Source organism: Pteropus alecto, unplaced genomic scaffold (assembly GCF_000325575.1).
Source record: "Pteropus alecto unplaced genomic scaffold, ASM32557v1 scaffold34, whole genome shotgun sequence".
Lineage (NCBI taxonomy): Eukaryota > Metazoa > Chordata > Mammalia > Chiroptera > Pteropodidae > Pteropus > Pteropus alecto.
The window spans coordinates 1,752,842-1,776,025 of record NW_006435763.1 but is presented as its reverse complement, the minus strand read 5'-3'; the positions used below and the strand labels follow the sequence as shown (position 1 = coordinate 1,776,025).

The following is a 23,184-nucleotide window of genomic DNA, read 5'->3' as shown; positions in this document are numbered from 1 at the left end:
CAGGAAGCAGGAGCACGTACGGTACCTGAGATGCCATTCGTTCACCCGGTATTTGCTGAGTACTTGCTATGTGCCCGGCTCTGTGCGAGGGTCCGCAGAGAGCAGGAGAAATCAAATGCAGTCCTTGCCCATGAGGATCCATAGCTCATGGGGAAGAGAGGCGTCTCAGCAGACACTTATGAGATTCTCTGGGAGGAGCTTCTGGGACCCTGAAGGTGCAGAACCCAACTCTTCTGGGGTGGGGATGGGATGAGACACCCTGATGCTGGGTCTTGGGGACAGTATTAAGGTTTGTCAGGGGGAGGAGGTCTTGCTCAGGCCTGTAAAGGCATGGCCTTGTGAGAGGTCCTGGCCTGATCTAAAGAGGACAGGGCAATATCAGAAAGGCACATGCAGGCTAGCTTGTTTTAGATTTTCTGTTCTAGGTAGGGAGCCATTGATTGTCATTTGGCAGAGGAATCTCATAGTTAGGGTTGTACTTTTAAAAATAAGTGGTGGCAGCGAAGAGGCTCAGTTAAGGCAGGGAAGAGGAAGTGGTGGTCTAGGACAATTGACCTGAACTGAGACAGCAGCCGTGGGGTTGCAGATGCTGCTTGCAATGCTGAAGTCAGAGCTGGCTAGCTTTGAGCCCTGTGGTGGTTCAGAGCACAAATCGAGGATCAACTGATTATTCCAGTTTGATGATGCCGTTTTCCTGGAGAGGGTGGTACAGGAGGAGGAAGAGGTTAAGGGGGAAGGCAAGATGGATGGGTATGGTTTGAAACAGGTTGAATTCCTAGCCTGTGAGGCATGAATTTCTTTAGAAACATATAAGCTATGAAATATTTTGATCCACCCATAAAATCTGATTTTTGGGAAATTTTTAGGCTGTTAGTTTAGATGAAGAGAGAAGAAAGAGTATGGAGAATTTTTACATATGTAAAGGAAAATGCACTCAACTGGGAGTTGAGATTTAAATTCTATTCCCAGTTCTTTAATGACCTGGACATATGTCGTGGGGTAAGCTGCTTTCTTATCATATGGTAGACTAAAACATCTCCCCTACGGCCCTTTCGGTCTCTAAACAGTTGGTTCCTATTTGTTCATAGAACGGCACGTTCCGAAATAATCCAAACCTTTTTATTAATAGCTTTTGGTGTGATGGCTTCCTATTTGAAGCAGTGCTTCCAGCCAGTGTTTCTTGTGGATCAGACTAGAATGCTTTCCAGGCCTCACAGCTCAGGGGCCTCTCCATCAGCCCCATGCCTTTTTTTTTCTTTCCTGTGTTTCAGATCACCGAAGTGGCCTTGGAGTACAACAACTGTCACAGGGACCAGGTGGTGGAGCGGCTCCTACAACACCTGCGGCGAGTGGATGCCCCGGTATTCAAGTCTCTGGCATCCAAGCGCCCAGTCCAGCTGTCGGACGCACCGCTGATAACGGTTTCACCTTGCTGCAACACCGTGGTGCTGCCCCAGTGGCACTCCATCTCCAGGACCCACAATGTCTGTGAGCTGTGTGTCAACCAGACGGCTGTAGGCATCAGGCCGAGCTCAGTCAGCATGCCACAGTGCAGCTTTCTCGAGATGGCAGCAGCTGTGGATTCTTTCTACCTCAAGGAGCAGGCCTTTTATCACGTGGCATCAGACAGCGTGGAGTGTAGCAATTTTCTGAGTTCTTACAGCCCATTCAGCTACTACACTGCATGTTGCAGGACCTTGAACAGGGGTGTGGAGGGCTTCATTGGTTCTGAAGCCCCGAGCGTTGCATTTTCTTCCCTTGAGAAGGAATGTGAGGTCAGTACTCCAGGCCCCATTCCTCACATTGAGGAGAACAGGCATCTCTTTCCTGAAGTGGACATGAGCAGCACAAACTTCACCGGTCTGAGCTGCAGAACCAACAAGACCCTGAACCTCTACCTTCTGGATTCAAATTTGTTTTGGTTATATGCAGAGAGGCTGGGCGCTCCCAGCACCACTCAGGTGAAAGAATTTGCCGCCATCGTTGATGTGAAAGAAGAGTCCCACTATATCTTGGATCCAAAACAAGCTCTCGTGAAGTTCACCTTAGGTACTGTAGGCACTTCCCTTCCCCAAACAATAAATTTGCGTGACTTCATATAGGTAACTTTTATCTAGGGATCTCATTACATGAAGGTGATGTTACCTCTTTAGCTCGTTTGAAATCTTTAGACTGCAGTTACCATTTTACAAGAAGCTAATTTTGTTTGTTAAATGAGACAGAAACTTCCTAATTCCAAATTTGGGGTAAGTTTGTAATTTAGTCTCAGGAAGTGAGAGTCCAACGTTTCAAATTGACATTACCTGTCACATTTCTAAGGGCGAGCTGCAGTCAGTGGGAACCTGGCCTCTGTGATGAGAGCCGTTCTGGTGTGAATGCTCCAAGGGGCTGATGAATGTGACGTTCTCGAACTTAAAATGGAAAGCAGTGAAACAAAAAAGCTGCCCGTTCTCCTTGTCTCACAGGTTTATTGTGTAAATGTCAAGGCCCAGTTTGTTCCGTTGCTGTTTTATCCCCCATTGGGGAATACTGCTGTGACCTTGGGTGCCTAGATTGTAACAAACAAGTGTCGAATGCAGTAAATGAGTGAGGTTGCAAATGGATAAAAACCCACTTTGGAAGTTAAGGCCCCATCATATGAAGGCATCCTAGAGCTTGCCCGTGGGGCTTGGCAGCAGCCGTGAACTAACCCCCCTCCCCTGTTCCCAGGACTCTGCTGACATCCTTGATGTACGCGCGCACAAGGAAGTGGGGATTCAAAAGCCGCATTAGTTCAGCCTCGTTGGGAAAGTCAGTGTTTGCCAAATGGAGACAGGAAGAATTTGGTAGGGAAGGAAGCCTTTTGTTTTCACGTTCTAGAGGGTATGACAGCTAAGTAAACTCAAAGTCCCTAAATAACAGTCCTTTTAGCGGTCTTCTTTTAAATCCCGGTGAAGCTTGTTTCTTACCTTAGACACGTTTGAAAAGGCTTATGTAAATGTTGATTTTGTTCTGTGTCAAATTATATATTATAACCACGAAGGCTCCTCCTGAGTGTTTAAAAGACCCCATGACCAGTTATTTTATGAAGTGTGTGTTCTATTAATTTTACAGATTGCTCTTAATTCGTGTTTTCTAAAGTTACATTTTGCTACTGAGTTTTCTTAAAATGAAATAAGCCTGTATTTTTTAAGTAAGTGTTTATTGAATGTTATTGGAATTCTGTTCAGTTATACTCAGGTGAGCTCAGTGAGCTCATGTGTGTGTTCTCTTTGAGTTTAAGGGTAATCTGAAAGAAGACTTCTTAATATTTCTTTTCATATTCTGTATCCTAAAACATCTAGCGCAGTTGTCCTTTGTTCTGTAGTTGGTGACAATATTTGTAAAGGTGCTTTTAAAAAAACCATCTACTGGGTGTCATTGTTGGTTTGGAGGGTTGACTCTTAAGTCAGCTGTCTCTGAGGCAGTCTCAGAATTTAGGCTTCATTCAGATTAGGAAATAATTCTAAGTTTTATGTTTCGAGACTATAGCGGACTAAGTGTTATTCAAATGCTGATAATGCATTCTCTTCAGCATTCACATGACACTCTTCATTTCCTCTCTACAGAACATTTCATTGTTCATTAGGACCTAAAAATGGAGAGAGTTAGAAGAAAGAAAAAGAAGTGAAACTCAGATTAGTGCTGCTTCAGATGATACAAAGCAATCTGAAGGCAGGGGCGTTTGTGGGGAGGGTAAAACTTTTGGTTCAAGTTAAGTTTTTGGATTATTTATGATTTTCTGCTAAATATAATTGAGTTTATTTTTCTTGACCTTTTAAGAAACTTGAAGAACTTTAATAAAGGGGAAAAACCTCATAGCTCCTTGTCCTCAAATTAATAAGTATAAAACACCTTTCCTATTATAGAACCTTGTGCAATTATTGCATCTGTGGTTATATTTAAAGGTTGAACTCTGTCTCTTAGATTGTGGCATGTTGATGACTTATGCCATCTTAGGTGTCTATTTATGGACCAGTCCTATTAGGAAAAAACAGGATAGCATTCCTATTCCCTGAGTATCAGAGCATCTAACACCGCTTGGGGTTTTGTTATCTAAATTACTGTCTGCTGAGTCAGTACCACCAAAGCTAAACCTGGCACCACCCTGGGCAGCTTTGTTCAGGGTTTTGCCTGTAGGTAAAGTGTTAAAAATGTGAGCCCATGAAATGTGAGCCTGTGAAGCCATCCCAGTTTTTAAAACATGGAGTTTAAAGTAGGCCAGCTACTTTTCTTGTACTTAGAGAAGAGTTGATCTTATTTTCTCTTTATTTTAGAGTCTTTCATTCAGAACTTCAGCATTCTCTACAGTCCCTTGAAAAGGCATCTTATCGGAAGTGACTCTGCCCAGTTCCCTTCTCGACATTTAATCACTGAAGTGACAACCGATACCTTTTGGGAAGTAGTGCTTCAAAAGCAGGTATGGAATCACGAGAGGGGCAAAAAATCAAGCCATCTGCCCCTATTAAAATTATTTCCAAACCTGTTATTCTTGGGGTGAGTGGCTGGTTTTGATGTACGGAAGGTTAACCACTTATTTCAGAACACGTGTGAATTACATGTGGTTTTCTAATTGTGAAAAGCCTTTGAGAAAGCACATAATTGGGAAAATCTAATGATTAAATTTTTCACTGTAATTTGTGCATAAGCTACATTTATCAAATGCCTCCTGGGTTCTAAGCACGGTGAAGACACAAGGAGCCTGCTTCCCAGGCCCCAGTAATAGCCATCTCCCCTTCCCCCAGGATGTTTTGCTGCTTTATTACGCACAGTGGTGCGGCTTCTGTCCATCCCTCAATCACGTCTTTATCCAGCTAGCTCGTCTCCTGCCAGCAGATACATTCACCGTGGCAAGGTAAGGAAGCCTCTTCTGCTGCGTGCCTGTCTTTGCTCTTCTTTATAGCTTGGCCATATAGTTTACAAGGGTCTGCCCATTTTTCATTAACCATGAGTGAGACTTGGTTGAATTTTATTGCCAGCTTAAAACCATGAGCAAAATCTCATTGAATGAAAGTTTTCCATATGAATTCTGATGATGTTGAGTGTGTTTAGCCCTGATTGCATTCGTAGGAGGGTGAGTGCAGTTCCTTGGGAACGGTGCTGACCTGGTTGCTAGGGCAGCCCCCCTGAATGGTCAGCTGCCTGGACTGCCACGGGAAAGGTTCCCATGGAGTTGTATCACACTGGGGCTTCAGCCCAGCACAAGGGGGCAAGTTCCTGATGTGCTTTCACTAGCCCTGGGACCTGGAGCAAATCTGTCCGCCAGGCCTTGTTTTTATCCTCATTCCTGAAATTAAAAGGAAAGATTGATCGATAGCCACATGTTCTAGTTTTGTGATTCCGTGGATACTATATGTGGGCTCTTTAGTAAACAAAAATTTTTTAATCATTGTTTTGTAAAACGAAGCTCAAATAAAGAGTTTTTGGATAAGGTAGTAAGCATTTTGGAGGGGGAAATATTTAGACATAAGCTACATCTTCTCCCCCCTACCAAAAAACCCTCCAGATGGATTAAATATAAAAGATCAGACCATAGAAAATAGAAGCTAGAATATTAGATTTGCTAGTTCCTTTGAGAGATGGAAGCTTTCCAAAGTGAAGCAGTTAAAAAAATAAAAGAAAAATGAACAGATTCTACTAGAAAAATGTGCAATGAAAATAAATAAGGAAAACAGACTAAAAAAAGAATGACTTATTTTTTACAGCATATATATGTCACCTGTTATATGTGCTATAAGCGAAGTGAAGATTAGAGCCAAATTTAAGTTACCATGCTGAGAGATTTTTATATATACATATCGTCTGACTTAATCCCCATAACATTCAGTGCAGCAGGCATGAGTATCACTTTTCTTTTTACTGAAGAGGAAATTGAGGCACAGAAAGGTTAGGTAATTTGCCCAATCATATAACCTATCAGTGAGGGACCAAGATTCAGAATGAGGCTTTCCTATTCCAGACCCTGAGAAATTAAAATGGTTTAAGAAACTGCTGAGCGGAAAATGTGGTCTATGCACACAGTGGAGTGCCATGCAGCCGTAAAAGGGAAGGGAATTCTGACTCAAGTTACAGCATGGACGAACCTTGAGGACGTTGATACTAAGTGAAATAAGGCACAAAAAGGCAAATTATGTATGGTTCCACTTATATGAGGTGCCTAGAGTAGCCAGATTCATGGAGACAGAAAGTAGGATGGTGCTGGCCAGGGGCTGAGGGGAGAGGTCTGGAGAGCTGTTTAATGAGGACAGAGTTTCGTTTTGCAAGATGAAGCGTCTGGAGATGGATGGTGGTGATGGTTGCGCAGCAGTATGAATGTCCTTAATGCAACTGAACTGTACACTTAGAAATTGGTTAAGATCCTAGGTTTTATGTTACATATATTTTACCACAATAAAATATGTGGGGAGGAGGAAAAAAAGCTGAGAGGGATTCCAGTGTGAAGAAAAGGACATGAACAGGGTTTTCATGTGAGAGGAGACTGTAAATAAACAAGTGGGGAAATTAAATCTAATTGGTGTAAATTAAAACAATAACAAAGTGCCATTTATACTTATTAAATTAACAAAAGCTTTTAAGTGACAGAATCTTGTTTTGATAAAATAAAATGAAATTGGCAGAGTCAGATGTAGCTAATAGAATAAGTAAATTGACATAACCTTTTTGGAAAGCTTATTAGCAACACTGTAAAAAATCACAAAAATGGTTATACATTTTTGACCTGATTTTACTTTGGGAGAATTAAGGAGCTAACCCTGGTACCATTATTTAAATCCAACAGTAGAGGAATGATTAAGTAAATTATGGTTGGGCATTTGATGGGATTTTTTATCCATTCATTAGAGAAATGTTTGACATACAATTGATTGAGAAGAATAGAGGATGAAATATGTGATGACTGCTCTTAACAATATGTAGGCATCTACACCGAGTCTGAATGAGAGCCCCAGAAAGAAGGGCCTGATTAACCCAGTGGAGTTCCAAGTGGATGTTTACAAATGTTTTTCTTTTTAATTTTACAGTTTGATCTTGAAGTAAAAATCGAGGGAAAAAAATATTTGATTATAGATTAAAGTGTTCAACAGCACTTTTTAAAAAAATGGAAGACATTTGGGGTTTTTTTTTAGGAATGCTGTTTTGTTAGTAAAGCTGTTTAAAACCATTATAATTTGACTATGTCATTTTTTTTTTAATAAAAAGTGAATTTTATCCTTTTGGACAAGTGCACTGATCTTCCCCCACCCCCACCCATACTTTCTGAAAACTTCCATCAAATTAATGAGTCAGAACATTTCCATCTTTTGTTCGTGCTGTTTGTGACTAGGGCTCTACCGGTTTCCTCCTTCTAGAATGTTCTTTTTGCTTCGTCTGAGCAGCCCCTGGGGGTGGGAGGACTTGCTGCATGCCAAGCTCAGTGCCAGCTACAGGAGGGGCCACCACCTAGTTTAATAGTACTTAAACACAGGTAGGTCGGTTAATTTAGTACAGATATTATTTTCTGTATTATAAAATTAATTTTAAATCTGCTAAGAAAATAGAACTTTTTTGGCCTCTGTCCAGATTTACAAAATCTAAAATAGAGCATAGTATTTTCCAGTTTTCTTAAATCTTCAGAGGCTTGATGTATTTTGCACAATGATTTCCTTTCTTTTCCCAGAGCTAATTTAAGGATTAAAGTACTTTCCCAGATCCTGCCAGGTAGGCGGACTGCTGTCAGTGAGGCATTCTGGGGGGAGTTCATTTTTACCTTCAGGACATTACATTTTCATGGGTAAGTTAAGTGGAAAGGTGTGCGTCCTGGAAGTATCAGTGCTTCCTGCATGAGCTGTGCCCACCACACACGTGGTGGTGCGCTCACTGGTAAGGGACTAGGCGGCGTGGGCCGCAGAAGATGCTCCAGGTTCTTCAGTTATTTGAGACGGTTCTTTTAGGTTGGAGTTTCTCGGCTGATCTTTTACTTTTTCTGTTCTTTCTCTTTTCTAGGCTTGATGTATCTCAAAATGATCTTCCTTGGGAATTTATGGTTGACCGTCTTCCTACTGTCTTATTTTTTCCCTGCAACAGGTAATGCACAATTTTTTCAGTATTCGGGCAGATGGGATTCTTTTGCTGAAAATGAAATAGGTTTAAGATACTTTACACATGAAATGAAAATCATTAATTATTACTAAACTATTTTGAATAAAATGTATTTATTAGAAACGAAAAGTTAAAAGGGCTTTGGTGTCAAAGTGTCAGCTATGGCGGTTTTGTTGAGAAGTTTGCTCCTCCCAGTGTGTGTGTTTTATGTGAGCATGGATGTGGCCAGCAGAACTTGCGTGCTTTCTTGGCCTTCTGAGATTACAGTAGATGCTAGGATTGACGGCAGAGAACCCCACGTTCTTGTGGGCAAAACAACAGTTACGTGTTGAGCCTTACAAGTATGGGTGTCAGGCCCTGCCTGCCCAAGCTTTCACGGCTGTGAGCCCTACCCATGACTACCTCATCCCTCTTGTGCAAAGAGGAAATGGGGTCAAGGAGCCTTCTCCCCAAGTGTAGACTTCTGTGAATGTCTGCCACAGGGTTGTCACCTGGATCTCTTCTTATTTGCCTGAGTATTGCTCCAAGTTCAGCAAGCAGGGGCGGGACGTTAGCAAAGAGAACAGGGACTTGGCAGTTAGTGAATGTGGATGAGGATGTTTTGGATGTTTTGGTAGAAAGGGAAATTAACGCTTGGTCTTTTAAAGCCTGATAAACCAGATGTTCTCTCCTTTTTTACAAATTCCCGTCTGTTTTTAACATGCTGTCTCCTCGGGGACCCAGTCACATGGCTTTGACAATATCTTTACCGGGAAAAGCAATTGCCAGATTATTTTAGTGAGGTCTCTAACTCACGTATGTGACTTTTACTGTTTCAATTTCCTGCACCCACTTTACCGTTTATTACAGCCACTGCTGTGCTTTTTGTGTTTCTTTAGGAGAGAGCTTCCTTCATAATATTGAATAATTTCCTTGTTTTTTCCTTTTTATCTCAAAGAATTTTTGCTGAAATACTTCCTGTGGTAGCAGGGTCTTGTCAAATCACGCACTAAAAACAGAGCGTGACTCACCCTGTTCTACGGCTGATTATGTCGTGATGAGCCTTTTTCTTTCTAAGAAGCATTTAAAGAGCCATACAGTCACAGAATTGTGGACAGTAACACTAGCAGTTCCATCTGCGTGGGACAGAGGTTGGGCATGCAGTTTAATGAAGCATAATTTTGGAATTCCAAAGACAGTTTGGAAACTTATTAAGTCATAATATTCAGCACTGGGCTTTGCATGAAGATGTTCTCAGCAGCTGGAATTGCGAATATGTGTTGAGAGAGACAGACACACAGAGGCTTGGTGGAGAGGGATTGTGTGTTTGGGGGCCTAAGTCTGGATTGAGTGCCGTTCATTCTAAAGCTGCCTGGTGTTCCGCACAGAGCCAGCTTGTTCCCCAGACCCACGCTGGGTCATGCAGCCCCTTACTGTTTTCCTTGCACTGAAAAGTCAAGAAGGTAAATCCTGAACATGAAAAGACTGTCCAGTTCTGTTTTAATGGGAAGAGCTTGGTAAACCAAAGCCTACTGCTTTGGAATGGAATTTTTCTTATTTCCTAAAAATAAGTAGTAGTCAGAAGTGAAGTAAGCTCCTCATTATTTGCTGGTCTAAAGTGCGTGTTCAGTTTACTCAGAAGGTAAATGAGCAAAGGATATGAGCTGACGGCTCGCAAAAGAGGAAATGAAAAAGACTGAATGATAACATATACTAAGACCTTACACAGTGCACGTGCTTACGTTATTTTTAGAGAAAAGAGTATAAACATGTATAATGTGTTTTGATCAAACATACATTTGTGCATGCACTGGGTTAAAATATGTGCAGAAGGGAAGGTGTCAAGATGTTGACAATGACTATTTTGGAGGGGTGAGGATTACAAGTGATGTGGGAGATGCCTCTTGTATGCTTTTTACATCCTTTGCAAATTATCTTCAGTCAGCCTACCTTATCATGAAAGGGAAACCATATGAAAGAGCTTGTCCTCCGCCACAGTATGTGACCCTGGCAGGGCCAGCCTTCCTGTGCAGGGGCATCTTAGAGCCACTGTTTCTTCCTCCACTCTCTGTGTGACATTTCAGAATACAGGTGCTTTGACCTGGCCCTGGGCTAGGAAATCGGAAGCGGGGGTGTCACTTTAATGTCCCCTGCAGAAGGGCCTCACTTTTTCAGAGGAGCAGCCTTACCCTCCCTCAGTATTACAGCCCCTCCTCTGGAGAAGGTAGCTTACACCTCATTTGTCATTTTTTGTCATTTTTCGTCATTTTATGTGCTAGAGGTGCACACATGCTCTTAGTGAATTTAGAGGCGTATCAGATATACTGTAGGACCTTTATCAGCACTCTTTGCAACTAATTACTTTTTGGAAACAGTTTGACACTGTGTCCTTGCTACTTGTAAAAAGCTTGGAAGCATTTTTGTATACCCATTAGGTAGAGTCATGGAGATTGCTCTAGGAACTCTAAAATGGTGTGCTTAACAAATGGTTTCTGGCCTGTAACTGTGTCAAGACTCACACAGGTCTCTGCACAGCTCTCACGTTTACTCTCTGCCCTACAAGATCAGGTTTGTGCTGCAGAACTTAGCTGTGTGGGTCAGCCTCTGCGGGTCAGCCTCTGCGGGTCAGCCTCTGCGGGTCAGCCTCTGTGGGTCAGCCTCTGCTTGTCCTTCACCCGCACTTCACGGGGCCGGGATGGTTTTAGTTGTCGGTCGACGGCTAGGAGGCCCCGCTTGAAGAAAGCTTAAGAAAATCATGCTTTAAAGGAGGGTGTGGTTATATACTTACCCCCAAAATGTTTGAAATTATTTTATTTACCTGCGAGTTTCCATAAATGTTGTATAAAATGGGGCATATCTGATTTTAATTTCCCTGTGATTTTTATTTCGTAAGGAAAGGACTACCCATTTTGTCTTTTATTAGGTATTTCCACACTGGCTTTGTGTGTGGAAAGGGTGTGCAAAACCTTCAATGAGTGGTTTCTGGTTGTTTTTAAAGGGACAATGTGATTTTTTAAGCTGACACTCACTGAGCATTCGAGTAACTCACGTAATCCTCACAGCAGTCCTGGGAGGGAGGTGACACTCTTGTTAGCCCTTTATAGAGGGGGCAGTGCAAGGGCACAGAGAAGTCACCTGACTGGGAGCTCCTGACAGCGAGCAGTAGCCCTGTGAGTCTGCCCGGGCAGGCGGCCTCCAGGGGCCCTGCTTCTCGCCTGCATCCCTGTTAAGACCCGAAGGTGAGAGTAACTGTCGTCTGCCCACCTCAAGCATAAAGCCGGGGGTTATGTACACACAGGAAAGTGTGCCCATGGTCGAAATTTTGATTGTCAGACAATTCAGTGACAAATTCTAAAAAGGAACGTTCTACATCAGGACTCGTAGTGAAGCTTTGGGGCAAACCCCCTTTACATGTCACCCTCCGTCCTTATCCTGTGCTCTCAGGGCCGGGCAGCCTCAATTCCTGAGTCCCTGGGTTGGTCTCAGTATTATATATAGGCCAGGGCTCCAGTAACACCTTCCGTATCATGGCAATAAAAACGTCTCCAGATGCTGCCAAACGTCCCCTGGGGGGTACAGTCACCCCAGTTAAGAACTCCCGCCTTAGATAATGTGAAATAAAAGCTTGTTGAAGAAGCCGGGCTGAGTGTTTCAGATTCTTCCTTTCACCAAGCACTGTTGATGGCCATGAGAGTGACATGGGTGACAGCCCTGGCTGACACACCACTGGCCCCTCAGAGCACAGAGAGGCCACGGCTTAGGCTTGGGAGCTTGTCCTTCTCAGAAGCTGTGAGTAGAAGCTGAGCTCTGTCCTTGGGAACAGACTCAGGTTTGAGATGAGCCGCCGGATCGCAGAGCGGGCATGTGAGACGCCCTCAGCTTTGCAGAAAGTGTTTCGTCTACGTTTTGTCCACATAACATTTTCCTTGCTGCCTTCAGTGAGTAAAATCCTCAGAAAGCCTTTTGTAGGAAGATAATGGCCCGACCTTCAGTAGCAGCCCGGTTCTGGACTAAACGTGTTGGTGTTACTCTCATCTTTGACTCCTTTCCCTTTCTCTCCAGAAAGGACCTAAGTGTGAAATACCCCGAAGACCTTCCCATCACCCTTCCAAATCTGCTGAGGTTCATTTTGCATCACTCAGACCCCGCTTCCGTCTCCCACAACTTGGCTAACCGTTCTACCAAAGAGTGTCTCCGGAGCGAGGCAGTCTTACAGCAGGGGCACATCTCCCACTTGGAGAGAGAGATCCAGAAGCTGAGGGCAGAGATCAGCACCCTCCAGCGGGCCCAGGTGCAGGTGGAGGCCCAGCTGTCCCGTGCACGCAGGGACGAGCACCGGCTCCTGCAGCAGCAGCAGACCCTGGAGCAGCAGCACGGCCTGCTCCGGCTGCACAGCGAGCAGCTGCAAGCCCTGTATGAGCAGAAGACCCGGGAGCTCGAGGAGGTGGCCCGCAAGCTCCAGGAGCTGGCTGATGCCTCAGAAAACCTGCTCACCGAGAACACGTGGCTCAAGATCCTAGTAGCGACCATGGAGCGGAAACTGGAGGACAGGGACAGAGCCGAAGCCCTCATGCCCCCGGAAGAGGCGCCCTCTGGCCACCCTGAGCCTTCAGGGGCCCCCCGGTTTCCTGGCAATACCCCTCCGCCTGCCAACGTCAGCTCCCCGCTGGCCTCTGAAAGGAGCGATGAGAACAGGACAGACTAACTTTTTAAATGACATGAAGAAATCAGAGGTGAAAACTGTACATTGGGAATATATTTATGCAAATTTTATTGAAATTTATTGTAAATAAAGATTTTCTCAGTGGTCTAGAAAATCAACTTGAATGTCATTCAGCTTTTATTGAACAGGGATGACATCCCTTCCACTTATTGCACAAACTTGGTAACTTTGAGACAAAAACAGTAGCACAGTCCATTTGAAGATTTGTCTGAAAAATTAGTCCATATTTTAGTGGCTCAGCGTCAAAGAGTTCCCTCCCCATTCTACTGCTGCGTCTGCGATGACATGCAGGATGAAAGGTTCATTTCTTGACTGACTAGTCAGAAAACTTGAACGCAACAGTGGGCTATTCAAAAAGAATTCAATGAGAGGTCATAACTTACTAAGCCACTGGAGTATGTGGCTCTGATGTCTACACTAAAAAAAGTAGCTATTGATAAATAAGAACAGTGAGAGCTATTATGTGGTTGTTCACCAGTTCTACAGGCACTTTCACTTTCTTCCCAGAGACCCCCCCAAGAGTGTCCCACTGTGCCTGACATCCTTCCCCAGCATTGCCACCATGCTGGATTCAGGCCGCGAAGATGTCATCCTTGGCAGCCGGGGAGTGGGATAAAGAACTTCTAGAAGTGAAACTAAGGAGAAAGTGACATTTCATCCATCAAAACCAAAACTTCACTGGCACAGTAAAAACCCCAGGGCAAGTCTGACAGTCAAGCGATGGTCATGAACGGGGTCACGCTCAGAGACTGAAGATGCAGGTCCCAGGTGCTCCTGGGTCGCTTAGGTGAGAGACAGGTGGCCTGGGTGTATGCTGCTGGCTGTGGAAAGTAGAGGTAGAAAGCTTGGAAGTTCTGGAATGCGAGGGGAATGGATCAAACACCCCTGCACCTTCCACATTTTTCTTGAGCATCCTTTGTTAAAAAGCAGACCTCCCTGCTCTTCAAGTCGGCACCTTCGGAACTTGTGTCCCCCCTCCCATCCTGCAGGGCCTCCGGTGGTCCCTAGCCTGACTCATGCTTGGCCATGCCCAGCTGGGGGCCAGAGATGTTTCCTCTTGCCTTAGGTTCAAACTGCCTAAGTAGCTACCCCTCCCCCTCTCCCCAAGCTATTACTTCATGTTTGACCGCCCCCCCTCCCAATTTAGGCGTATGCTGCTAAAATAAATGTTCCCTAAGCTCCCTCCTTGGGGTTCTAGAAAGATTAGTTTAACATGCTTTTTAGAGGAGACATTAATGAGGCCATAAGAGCTGCCTTCAGCTTGACCAAGAGGCCAGGGCTCTGAAGGGTTGGGGGGTAGTGGGCGTGGCTAAGGGCTCCCTGGGAGCTCCCTGCCCATGCTGCTGGCAGGCCACTCAAGTGCTAAGGTCCCATGCTCCGAAGTTAAGCCAGGGCTGGCCTCCAGTTTATTACCAAGGATGCTGATAAAAGTCATAGTTTAATCATGATAGTTTAGAATGTGCTTGCAGTGCTGAGATTTAAAATCTTGAGTTCACTGAAGCGTACACAGGGGACACCTTGGAGGCGCAGGCTGTGGGAGGCCTGACTGGGAGCCACCAACTCACCATTTTGAAAATCAAGTTCTGAACCTGAAACTCACGCTCACCGATCCCTACCCCCGGTGCCCACTGACACGTGCCGTCGGGAGGCTCCCGTGTGCACATGCAGACAAGAAAGGACCTGCCTCCGCACCCACACCTCCTCTTATAGCGGTCAGGGGACTCTATTTCTCAGTGACCAGCCAAGGAAAGTGAAATCTCTAGTACCCAATAGGTGGGTGGCAAACTGAGAAGGAAGGAAGCTAGTTTGTGAAAAGGGAAGGAGGTGAGGAACCTCAAAGTCCCCTCTCCCGCCCCTCCAGTGTAGGATATATTAAAAACAACCAACACACACCACAATTTTCTCTCTTTTGTGGTCCATTGGGTTTCGGATAAAGGTAGCCACTGCCTGCGCCGTGCAGCTTGCTAAGTAATGCTGAATGGTGGTGGGGATGGGGCGTGCTCAGCATGCTCAAAGGGACAAGAAAACTGCTCTGCCACTAGGACACTTGGCAGCCCTCAGGACGCGTGGCCTGCCCCGTCCTTCACCGGCTCCCAAGCAGCTGCAGTAGCTTCTTTGCAGTAACTCCACTATCACCAGGAACTGATATTTAAAGACCAAACCTACCTAGAGAAAGGGAGGTGGGGCGGGGGGGCACGGTTCTTCTAGTCATCGCTAACCAAGCAGAAATCAAATCACCAAAGCACCCCAACTGGTCAGCCCTGAAACATAAAACTGACATGTCACATTTTCTACATACACACGTATACATGAGGCCTCTGCCAAGTGCAACTTCGGCCTTACATGTCTAAGACCCTTCCCTCACAGCCGTGACTCAGCTCATCAGTATAGTCAGTCCCATGTGCACTATCCGATATTTTTAAAAATCAGCAAAAAAGCCTTAAGCATATTTACAGTTCACAGGTTTGTGAGTTCATGTGTTACAGTAGTAGCTCCATCAAAAACAGGCTCAGCTAAACATTCAAGTAACAAAAGCACTGTGGGGCTGTGAGCCCCAGCAAGGTCAGGCCTGCCCACTGCCTGCAATGGGCAGCCCCACCAGGAGGCTGAAGGGATGCCCAGGGCCACAGAGTTCTGGCTCAGGACAGCTGGGACCCTGGGAGTCAGTGCATGCGATGACGAAGCCCAGCAAGGCCATGCCAGCAAGTATCAACCCCTCTCAAACGGCAGCATGTCTGTGGTTTCCCCCTCCTGTGCCTCTCGGCTGGCTGCAAACAGCCTAGGAGCCTGTGCATCTCAGCTCAGCCATGCACTTCCGGGCCACTGGGGGTCAGCTTGGCCTTCCTCTCCACGCACGGTCCCTTGGCTGAGTACTGCACCAGCAGGAAGGGCTCCTTGGTCTCGCCATCCCCCACGATGCTCTCCTCGTCCTCTGACTGGCTGATGCGCTGTAGCCGCAGGTAGCACCAGCAGCCCAGGATCAAGGCCCCCAGGGCAGCGATGGCGATGAGGATGACAATGACTGTGACCACACCCGTGGTGGGGCTGTGGTCCATAATAGACATGGTCAGTGCTGGGGGAGGCTTCCGTGGTAGGACGCTCTTAGGGGCAGCCGGCTCAGCGAGGCTGGAAGGCAGGCTGGACACGAGAGCCCTGAAAGACAAAGCAACATGAGGCTACACGGGGGACTCCGCAGGGCACCCTGACAATGCACCAGCTTTGGCTGGCTCGTCTACAGGGTTTATTTTTAATCAGCTCTGAAGCCTGACTGCCCCGCCCTCGTCCTGGTGAAAAACACAGGTTGGCTTCGCTGTTTCTTTGCTCATGGTGTTACCGGCTTCACTCAGCGCAGCCCGCTTCCATTCCCTACCCGCAGTGCTTCTGCTACCAGACAGGCAGCCACCCTTGCCCAGCCAGAGAGCCTGAGATGCAGGGGAGCGGGGCACCTGTGACATGCGACCCCCCTGCAGCAGTGGCTCAAAAGAGGGTCTGTTTATGGTGCATGTTCTGGAACCTCAGCCCCACTAGGTATTCACAGCCACTCATAGAGACTGAAAGGAGCCACTGCTTCATGATGGCCAGAGATGAGGGATTCAACGGCAGGGAAGTGACATCAGCCCCTCTTGCAAACAGGCGACAGACATAGCTCAACCAAGTCTTCCGGAACACCTGTGAAAGAGTGCAGCAGCTGAAGGCCTGTGCCCACAGGGGAACTGCAGCTGCCTGGGAGGAGCCCTGCCCCATCACACCACCTGAGGAGGAAGCCAGGCAGCAGAACCCTGGGAAGACGGAGCACTGAGGACAGATGAGGACAGACTGCCTCTGCCCTCTCGGAGCACAGCACCTGGTGCAGACACCAGAACACAAATGGGTCAGTACACCAAACGCCCGTTACTACAAACATGGGAGTGCCAGGAAGATAGGGGACCAGGTACCAGGATGCTAAACTGAGTGGGGCAGGAGATACTTAGGCGATGCTGATGCTAAGATGTGCAGGAAGTGCCAGTCCTTGGGGAACAGCATTCCTGGCAGGGAAACAGCATCTACTAAGGCTCTGAAGGCAGTAGAGGGCCTGCAGGCAAGTCCAAGGAGGTAAGGGAGCCGGTGGCTGAAGCTGAAGCATCGGGCTGGTTTGGGTGGGGGCGGGGAGGGGGTGTATGCACTGGATCTCAGACAACTCCCTCCACCGCACTGAGCCTCCGAATCCTCCTGTTAATGGGGCTGGTGAGGGGCGAAGGGGAACAGCTTCAGGAAGCACAGAAGATATGAAAAACCCTGACTCATTGTAGGTGAGGCCAGCAAGGCCACAGTCTGGTGAGACCAGCAAGAGCCTACTGAGGTTGGAGGTGCTGAAGCGAGCAGGTTTCCCTGGGTCCCAAGACCCTGCACTTCATTTCTCCTGCTTTGCCACAAGCAGAGCAAGAAACAGTAACACCCAGGTGGGTATGAGAGTGCAGAAAAGCCCACGATGCCCTCGGTACCACGTCGGTGCTCTAAGAGCGAGCTGTCTGAAATTGTTCTTTTGAGAAGACTCACACTGACACAGGTAGACAGCCTGGGGAGGGAGAGGTTTCCCTCCCAACATGATGACATGATGGAACCTTCTGTCCTTGAGCAGTCACAGCCTTAATCAGAAATGATTCTGGTCCACAGTGGGAAGTCTCCCCCTCATCCAAGGCCAGGACTACCTGTAGGTCAACGCCCCAGAGTCCATCTGGGGACCAGGCCCTGGGAAGACTCTGCAGACCCCCAAGTTCTGTTCCGCCTACCACTGCCTATGTTTGCAGAGGGGTCCTGGGCAGGAGGGAGGTGACATCCCTGGAGTCTGCCCCTTACCACCTCCAGGGGCAAGCCGCTGCCATCACTCAGTGGGCTCCCTGGTCCACCATGCGGGTCCACTGCAGCCAGTGCCCCTGTCACCCAGAGGAAAGGCCCCGAGTCCTTACAGTGACCTATAAGACTTGGCATGATGCATCCCCATGCCCTGCTGCCAAGGCTGGTCCCTCTGCCCAAATGCTCTGCTCCCCTTAACCTTGTTCAGTGGTTCTCAACTGAGGGCAACTGTGCCCTCTCCATGGGACATCTGGCAATGTCTGGAGACATTTTTGGTTGTCACAACTACTGGTGTGGGTGCTACTGGTACCAAGTTGATAGAGACCAGGGATGCTGCTCAAGATCCTACAGTACATGGGACAGCAGCCCGCTGCCCCACCCCCACAAAGATCAGTGGTGTCGAGGCTGAGCAACCCTGACCCAGTGGATTGCAGGTCAGGCAGGGAAGCCTACTGACCTCGCAGTCCAGGAAGGTCTCTTCATCCCGTGACTGCACCTGCTCCTTCCCTCGAGGGCACTAGCCTCAGTGTGTACCCCTGCGTTTGCAGCACAGCCATCTGCTTAGCACTCCCCTCCCCCATCAAACTGTGTGCTCCATCAGTGGCCCTGCACACCTGTGCCCCCAAGTGCACAGGTCATCTTGGCTTCTCCCCTGCCACCATCAGGGCTGCTATCTGCTCCCACAACCCTGCTCGGCTTGTCCTTTCAGGCCTCCAGACAGGACAGGTGACCTGATTCCCTGAGAGTCTTCCAGCTGTGGCTGGGTGAACCTGTCCCCACCTCATTTTCTCTTCCTGTTAGGGAAACCACCTACTTGCCTTGTCTCTCCCCACCTCCTTCTCTCCGCTTGACCTCTCGTGTCTCAGGTGGGGTGCCTGCCCTCCACCGCGCTCATGGTCAGGAAGGCAAGTCAGTATCAATTTAGAAGGGGAAGTGTGTGTATGTTTGGGGAGTGGGAGGCGGTTTGGGGGCAGGAAGTGGGGAATCAAATAATGGCAGCGAGAGCTGGGGAGAGGGACCCCAGGGGCTAAACCCACTGGGGAGTCCAGGAGGTACCCACGAGTCCTGGGGGAAATCAGCACTCCATGGACTAATGGAGAAACCGAGGCAGATGCATCCCCCACCCAAAAGGACTCTCTGAGAGGTATAGTGACCTGAAAACCCTGTCTGCTGCCCACACCCCAGGCCAGGAGTAGGCACAGCCAGGTCTGGGCCTCTCACCACCACAAGCCATAGTCACACCTGGCCTGTGGTCCCTGGCCTTACCCTGAGTGCATTTACTGGTTCCTTCATTTACTCAGCAAGTATTTCCCAAGAACTGATCTTTTAAAAAAATCTGATCACATGATCTCCCGCTCAGAACCCTCCCCAGCATCAGCAGAGAATCTAAACTCCTTGCCTCTCTGGACTTCCGCACACCCTCCACCCTCCCTCCCACCTCAAGGCCTCTCTACTTTGTTTTTTCTGCCTGGAATATTCTTTCTGATTGTCCCATGTCTGGCTCCTTCCAATTTTTGGGGACTTTCTCAAAAGGTGCCTCTTGGGGGTTGCCTTCCCAGACCACACTCACCATCGCCTTACACTACTTCATTTTACTTCCTAGTGCCCTCTGTTACCTGAAGTCCTTTTGGGTCAGGGGATGCATTTTCCTGGCTGCCGTCTCCATCCTGCAGTGGACTCTGAGCCAGAAAGAGGTGGGCACTGACCATCCTAACCACTGGCTAGAAGTCCCCAACCCTATTACAGGCACATAGCAAGTGCTCAGTAAAAGTCTGCTGAGCGTTCCAAGCCTGGGATATAGTGATGAGTTAGAAGAGACTCTGCTCTCATGAGGATCATGGTTGGCGGACCGCACCCCAGAGCCAGCTCCCTCACTCAGAAGCCACACCTGCGACCCTAGGCACAGGTCCCCATGCCTGTCCCAATAGACTCAAGGAAGCTGGCAGCCCATGTTGGAGGACAGGCTGTAGCCTGAATACAGGGGTGGAAGCATGTGTGCAGGTGTCTCCAAGCAGGTGTGAGCCCATGGAGGGGCAGCTGTCACCTCATGTGCTGAGCTTTGGGGTGGCGGGGGGAGGCCTCGGAGAAGCAGAGCCCAGAGGAAACCTCCCGGAAGTGAGAGTGACTGGTCTGTCCCCCCTGTGCCCTCTCGGCCTGGGCTGGACCCCACTCCACTTGCTTCACCTCTCCCAGGGCCTCCCCCACCCCTATGCCCCTCAAGCCAAGGTGTCTCCTGCAAGTCAGTGCCCCCTCACCGTGGTCCAGGAAAGCCCCCAGGTCAGACAGGGAGGGCCACAGTGGGGGCTGAGTAAGTGCTCAGGGTGGCGCCTAGGAACCCTCAGAACAATCATCAGAGTTAACGTGTATTCCATACAATCATCTAATCCTCCCAACAACTGCTCCTTATCCTCCCCGCTTTACAAAATGTGCAAACAAGTTGAGAGCATTTGCATGGACTGCCCAAGTGCAGATAGCTAGAAAGGAGAGTGACTCCAGAAGTAGGGCCCAGCAGAGAAAAAGGACGGGTCTTCTAAGTGCAGAGGGCCGGGCCAGCCTGAGGTTCAAGCGCAGCTGGGGGCCTGTGGTCTCTGGGCATTCTCGGAGTGGTGATGGACCAGACGCCCCCATCCCAGCCTCTGTAGCATCTCCTTGCCAGCTCCCTCAGCCAGGACAAAGGCTGGCATTGGAAGCCCAATGCCATTTGGATCCCCCCGAATATACAGGGCCAATCTTCCACCCTCCCTCCACCTCCTGCTCTGTGGGCCCTAAGTCCAGCCTGGCTCAGCCAGTAGTGGTCCGACTCTCTGGTCTCACCCGCTGCTCCTGGAAAAACAAGCTCTAAAGCCCAGCCTCACCAGCCTGCAGAGGCCACTCTTCTGAGCTCCCCACCCACTGCCACCTCTGCCCACCAATGTGTTTAAAAGGAGAGTCCCTGCCTCAGCCACCAGTGGACTGAGGGCAGGCATTTTCCACTGTCCTGCTGTCTCACAGAGGCCCACAGCTTAGGTCTTCCCTAATGCAAGGCGGTGTTCCTGTTATACCCGCTTCTTCATGGGACCCCAAAACTAAGCCTTAACCCCACTCCACAGGTCATTGCACACACTCAAGGCCCAGTGAGGCCACAATCAGCAGAGAAGATTCGAGTCCCCTCCTCCTCGCCCCACCCCTCCACTTGCTAGCGTGAGCTGTTTTGACCTAGCCAAGCAAGCTAATTCTCATGGCCTGTTTCTCAGAGTCCAAAGTAGGAATGAGGCCCTGACCTCACTCACCAGGCTGAGGGGAGGATGAGAAGTGATAAGAAATGTGAAAATGGAAGGGCCAGGGGGCTCCTGGGTTTGTATGACATCAGGCGCCACGCCTTCCTGGGTGCCACAGAGAGGACAGTGAATCCTTAGGATCCCTTTTACCCAGGGTCCTGCCTCTAGGAGGGTACAGAGCCAATGCCACAAGTAGCCCCTTCCTTGCAAACACACTGCCACCTTCTCACCTTAACTGAACATATCATGAGTGTCACCTAGCCCAGCTGGACACCAGCTCGCCACCCCTGCCCTGTAGCCTCCACCTTCTGTGGCTGCCATGCTTACAAGGGGCCAGCCACCCTCCCAAGGGCTTCCAGCATTGCCCCTAGGAGTTAGGCCATGGCCCCTCCTCCAACAAAGCTATCTGCTAGGTGTGCCAACAAATTAGGCTCTGCCTGTCCAGCAGACCCCAGTTCACAAACTAGAAACATTTCCTGCCTGGTTTGTAATTAGGAACATAGATGGAAGGGAGGATAGGGGTACAGGATACAGGCAGAACATCTGCTCTGTGCCAGGCCCCAGCAGGCTCTGGAAGCCAAGGATATATCACACAAGGTCTCTGTCCTCCAAAAGCCAAGACCAAGAACAGCCGGGATGCCCATGGGAAACTAACAATTACAGGGCTATGTCCTGCCCTGGGGCCCGCGTCATCTCATCCTCCATCCTCACCCATTACACACCCCCTCCTTCTGAAGAGGAAACTCACACCAGAACCCCCTAGGTTCCCCTGCGCAGAAGAGGAAGCTGGCTCAGACAGAGCCCAGGGACTGCCCCAAGGTCAGATGGTCTCCTACGGCCCAAGCCTGAGGCTCATGCCCCTACTCCGTGAACCAGTCACTGGTCATTCTCACAGACGGCCCCAGGGTAAGCCCATTTGGCCAAACAAGTTTGGTAATGACAGCAGATGCCTGCAAAAGTTGGCAACGATTACTATGTACCAGAAACTGAGCTGAACGCTTCATTCAGATCATCACCTTTCAGCCTCAGAACAACTCTAGAGTTGAGTTATTACTATGCCACTTTGCAGATAAAGAATCTGTGGGTCAGAGAAGTTAAGTCAACTGCCCAAGGTCATATAGCTCAAGAGTAGCTGCGCCAGGGATTCAAATCCAGCCAGCCGGGATCCAGAATCCTGAATTTCAACCCGAATGCTAAAGGGTGATATTCTTGACCCCCATCTCCCCATTCCTGTGTCTAAAGGGCTAGGGGAGAGGTGAACCCCAGTCCAGCCCCCGCTGGGGCAGGCTAGGTGACCGGGGCTGAGGGCCCGATGCGGGGGACACAGGGATGACAGGCGCCCCAGCAGCTCCCGCGTGCTGAGCGCGGGCGACGTGCAGGCGCGGTGCCAGGAGCGCTCCATGCACCCTCTCATTTAACCCTGCCAGGCGACGCCGTTGTCTCCCCCATTCTACCAAGGAGCTATGCAAGTCTGAAGAGAGGAAGGGGCTTGGCCCAGGGGGCGACAGCTGCAGCGGGAACGACAGCTGGAGAATCAACTCCAGTCGGCCTGACTGGGGCGGGAGGGAGGAGGGGCCACGAGACCCAGTAATGCCCACGCCGCGCAGTCGCCGCCGACGGAACCGGGCACCAAATGCTGCGGCCCGTCGTCAGTTTCCCCACCTGCCAAATGGGTGCCAGACGTCGCCAGACCTCACCCCTATTCCCCTGAGCCCTACTGACTACCCTGGGGGCTGCCAAGACCCCCGCCTCCTCCGTTATTTTTAAAAACCCCGAAGTGTCTGGAGAAGCCCGGAGGCCGGTCCGGGGCGCGGAACTGCGGCCCGCGATAGGGGACGTGCACAGGATAGGAGGGACACCCACTCCCCGCAAAGCAGCCGCCGCCCCCCGCCGTCTCCTTTGTCCCGATCTCGCCGCCGCGCAGCGGCAAAATCACTTCGGCATTTCTGTAAAAGCCAAAATGTAAACATAGAGTAAAATACAAATGCCAGGAGTCTGTTAAATTTCGACAAATGTGTCCTCTACCCACTATGCTTTGCTTGAATTGGGTTCTTTGTGTCCCCATTTCCCCCAGCCTTGGCCAAGTGCATTTTGTCTCTCACTAGTGTCCTGATGATGATGATACAATGGTGTTCATTCATTGCAGTGGCATGTGCAAAACGATGCTTCAAGGTCCCTTCATTGTTTCCTCGGGGTAATCATTCTATGAGCAAGTTGTACTTGTTCTTAAAGATGGACGCTATAGAATTTTGACTCTCTCAATGGGTAAAAATCTCTTTCATCCAAAAATCACTTCAA

At 48.7% G+C, this 23,184-nt stretch overlaps 2 protein-coding genes across 2 annotated transcripts in view; one reads left to right on the top strand and one right to left on the bottom strand.

Moving 5' to 3' along the window:
* Positions 1–12,894, top strand: part of TXNDC11 (thioredoxin domain containing 11) — a 55,540-nt gene extending 42,646 nt beyond the window's left edge. Inside the window, exons 9-13 of the mRNA XM_006910888.2 lie at positions 1,272–2,049; positions 4,296–4,438; positions 4,764–4,873; positions 7,999–8,079; positions 12,136–12,894. Of these exons, the coding sequence (XP_006910950.1) occupies positions 1,272–2,049; positions 4,296–4,438; positions 4,764–4,873; positions 7,999–8,079; positions 12,136–12,778 (1,755 nt within the window). The 3' untranslated portion in view covers positions 12,779–12,894. The remainder of the gene's footprint in view (positions 1–1,271; positions 2,050–4,295; positions 4,439–4,763; positions 4,874–7,998; positions 8,080–12,135) is intronic.
* SNN (stannin) lies at positions 12,828–15,976 on the bottom strand. Its single transcript, XM_006910889.3, has one exon. It carries the CDS (start codon positions 15,859–15,861, stop codon positions 15,598–15,600), a length of 264 nt encoding a protein of 87 aa, XP_006910951.1. The 5' UTR covers positions 15,862–15,976; the 3' UTR covers positions 12,828–15,597.
* Positions 15,977–23,184: the final 7,208 nt, after the last annotated feature.

Bases quoted from the DNA above. Each gene is read 5' to 3' on its own strand.
- SNN (XM_006910889.3), bottom strand. From the start codon at position 15,861: ATGTCTATTATGGACCACAGCCCCACCACGGGTGTGGTCACAGTCATT.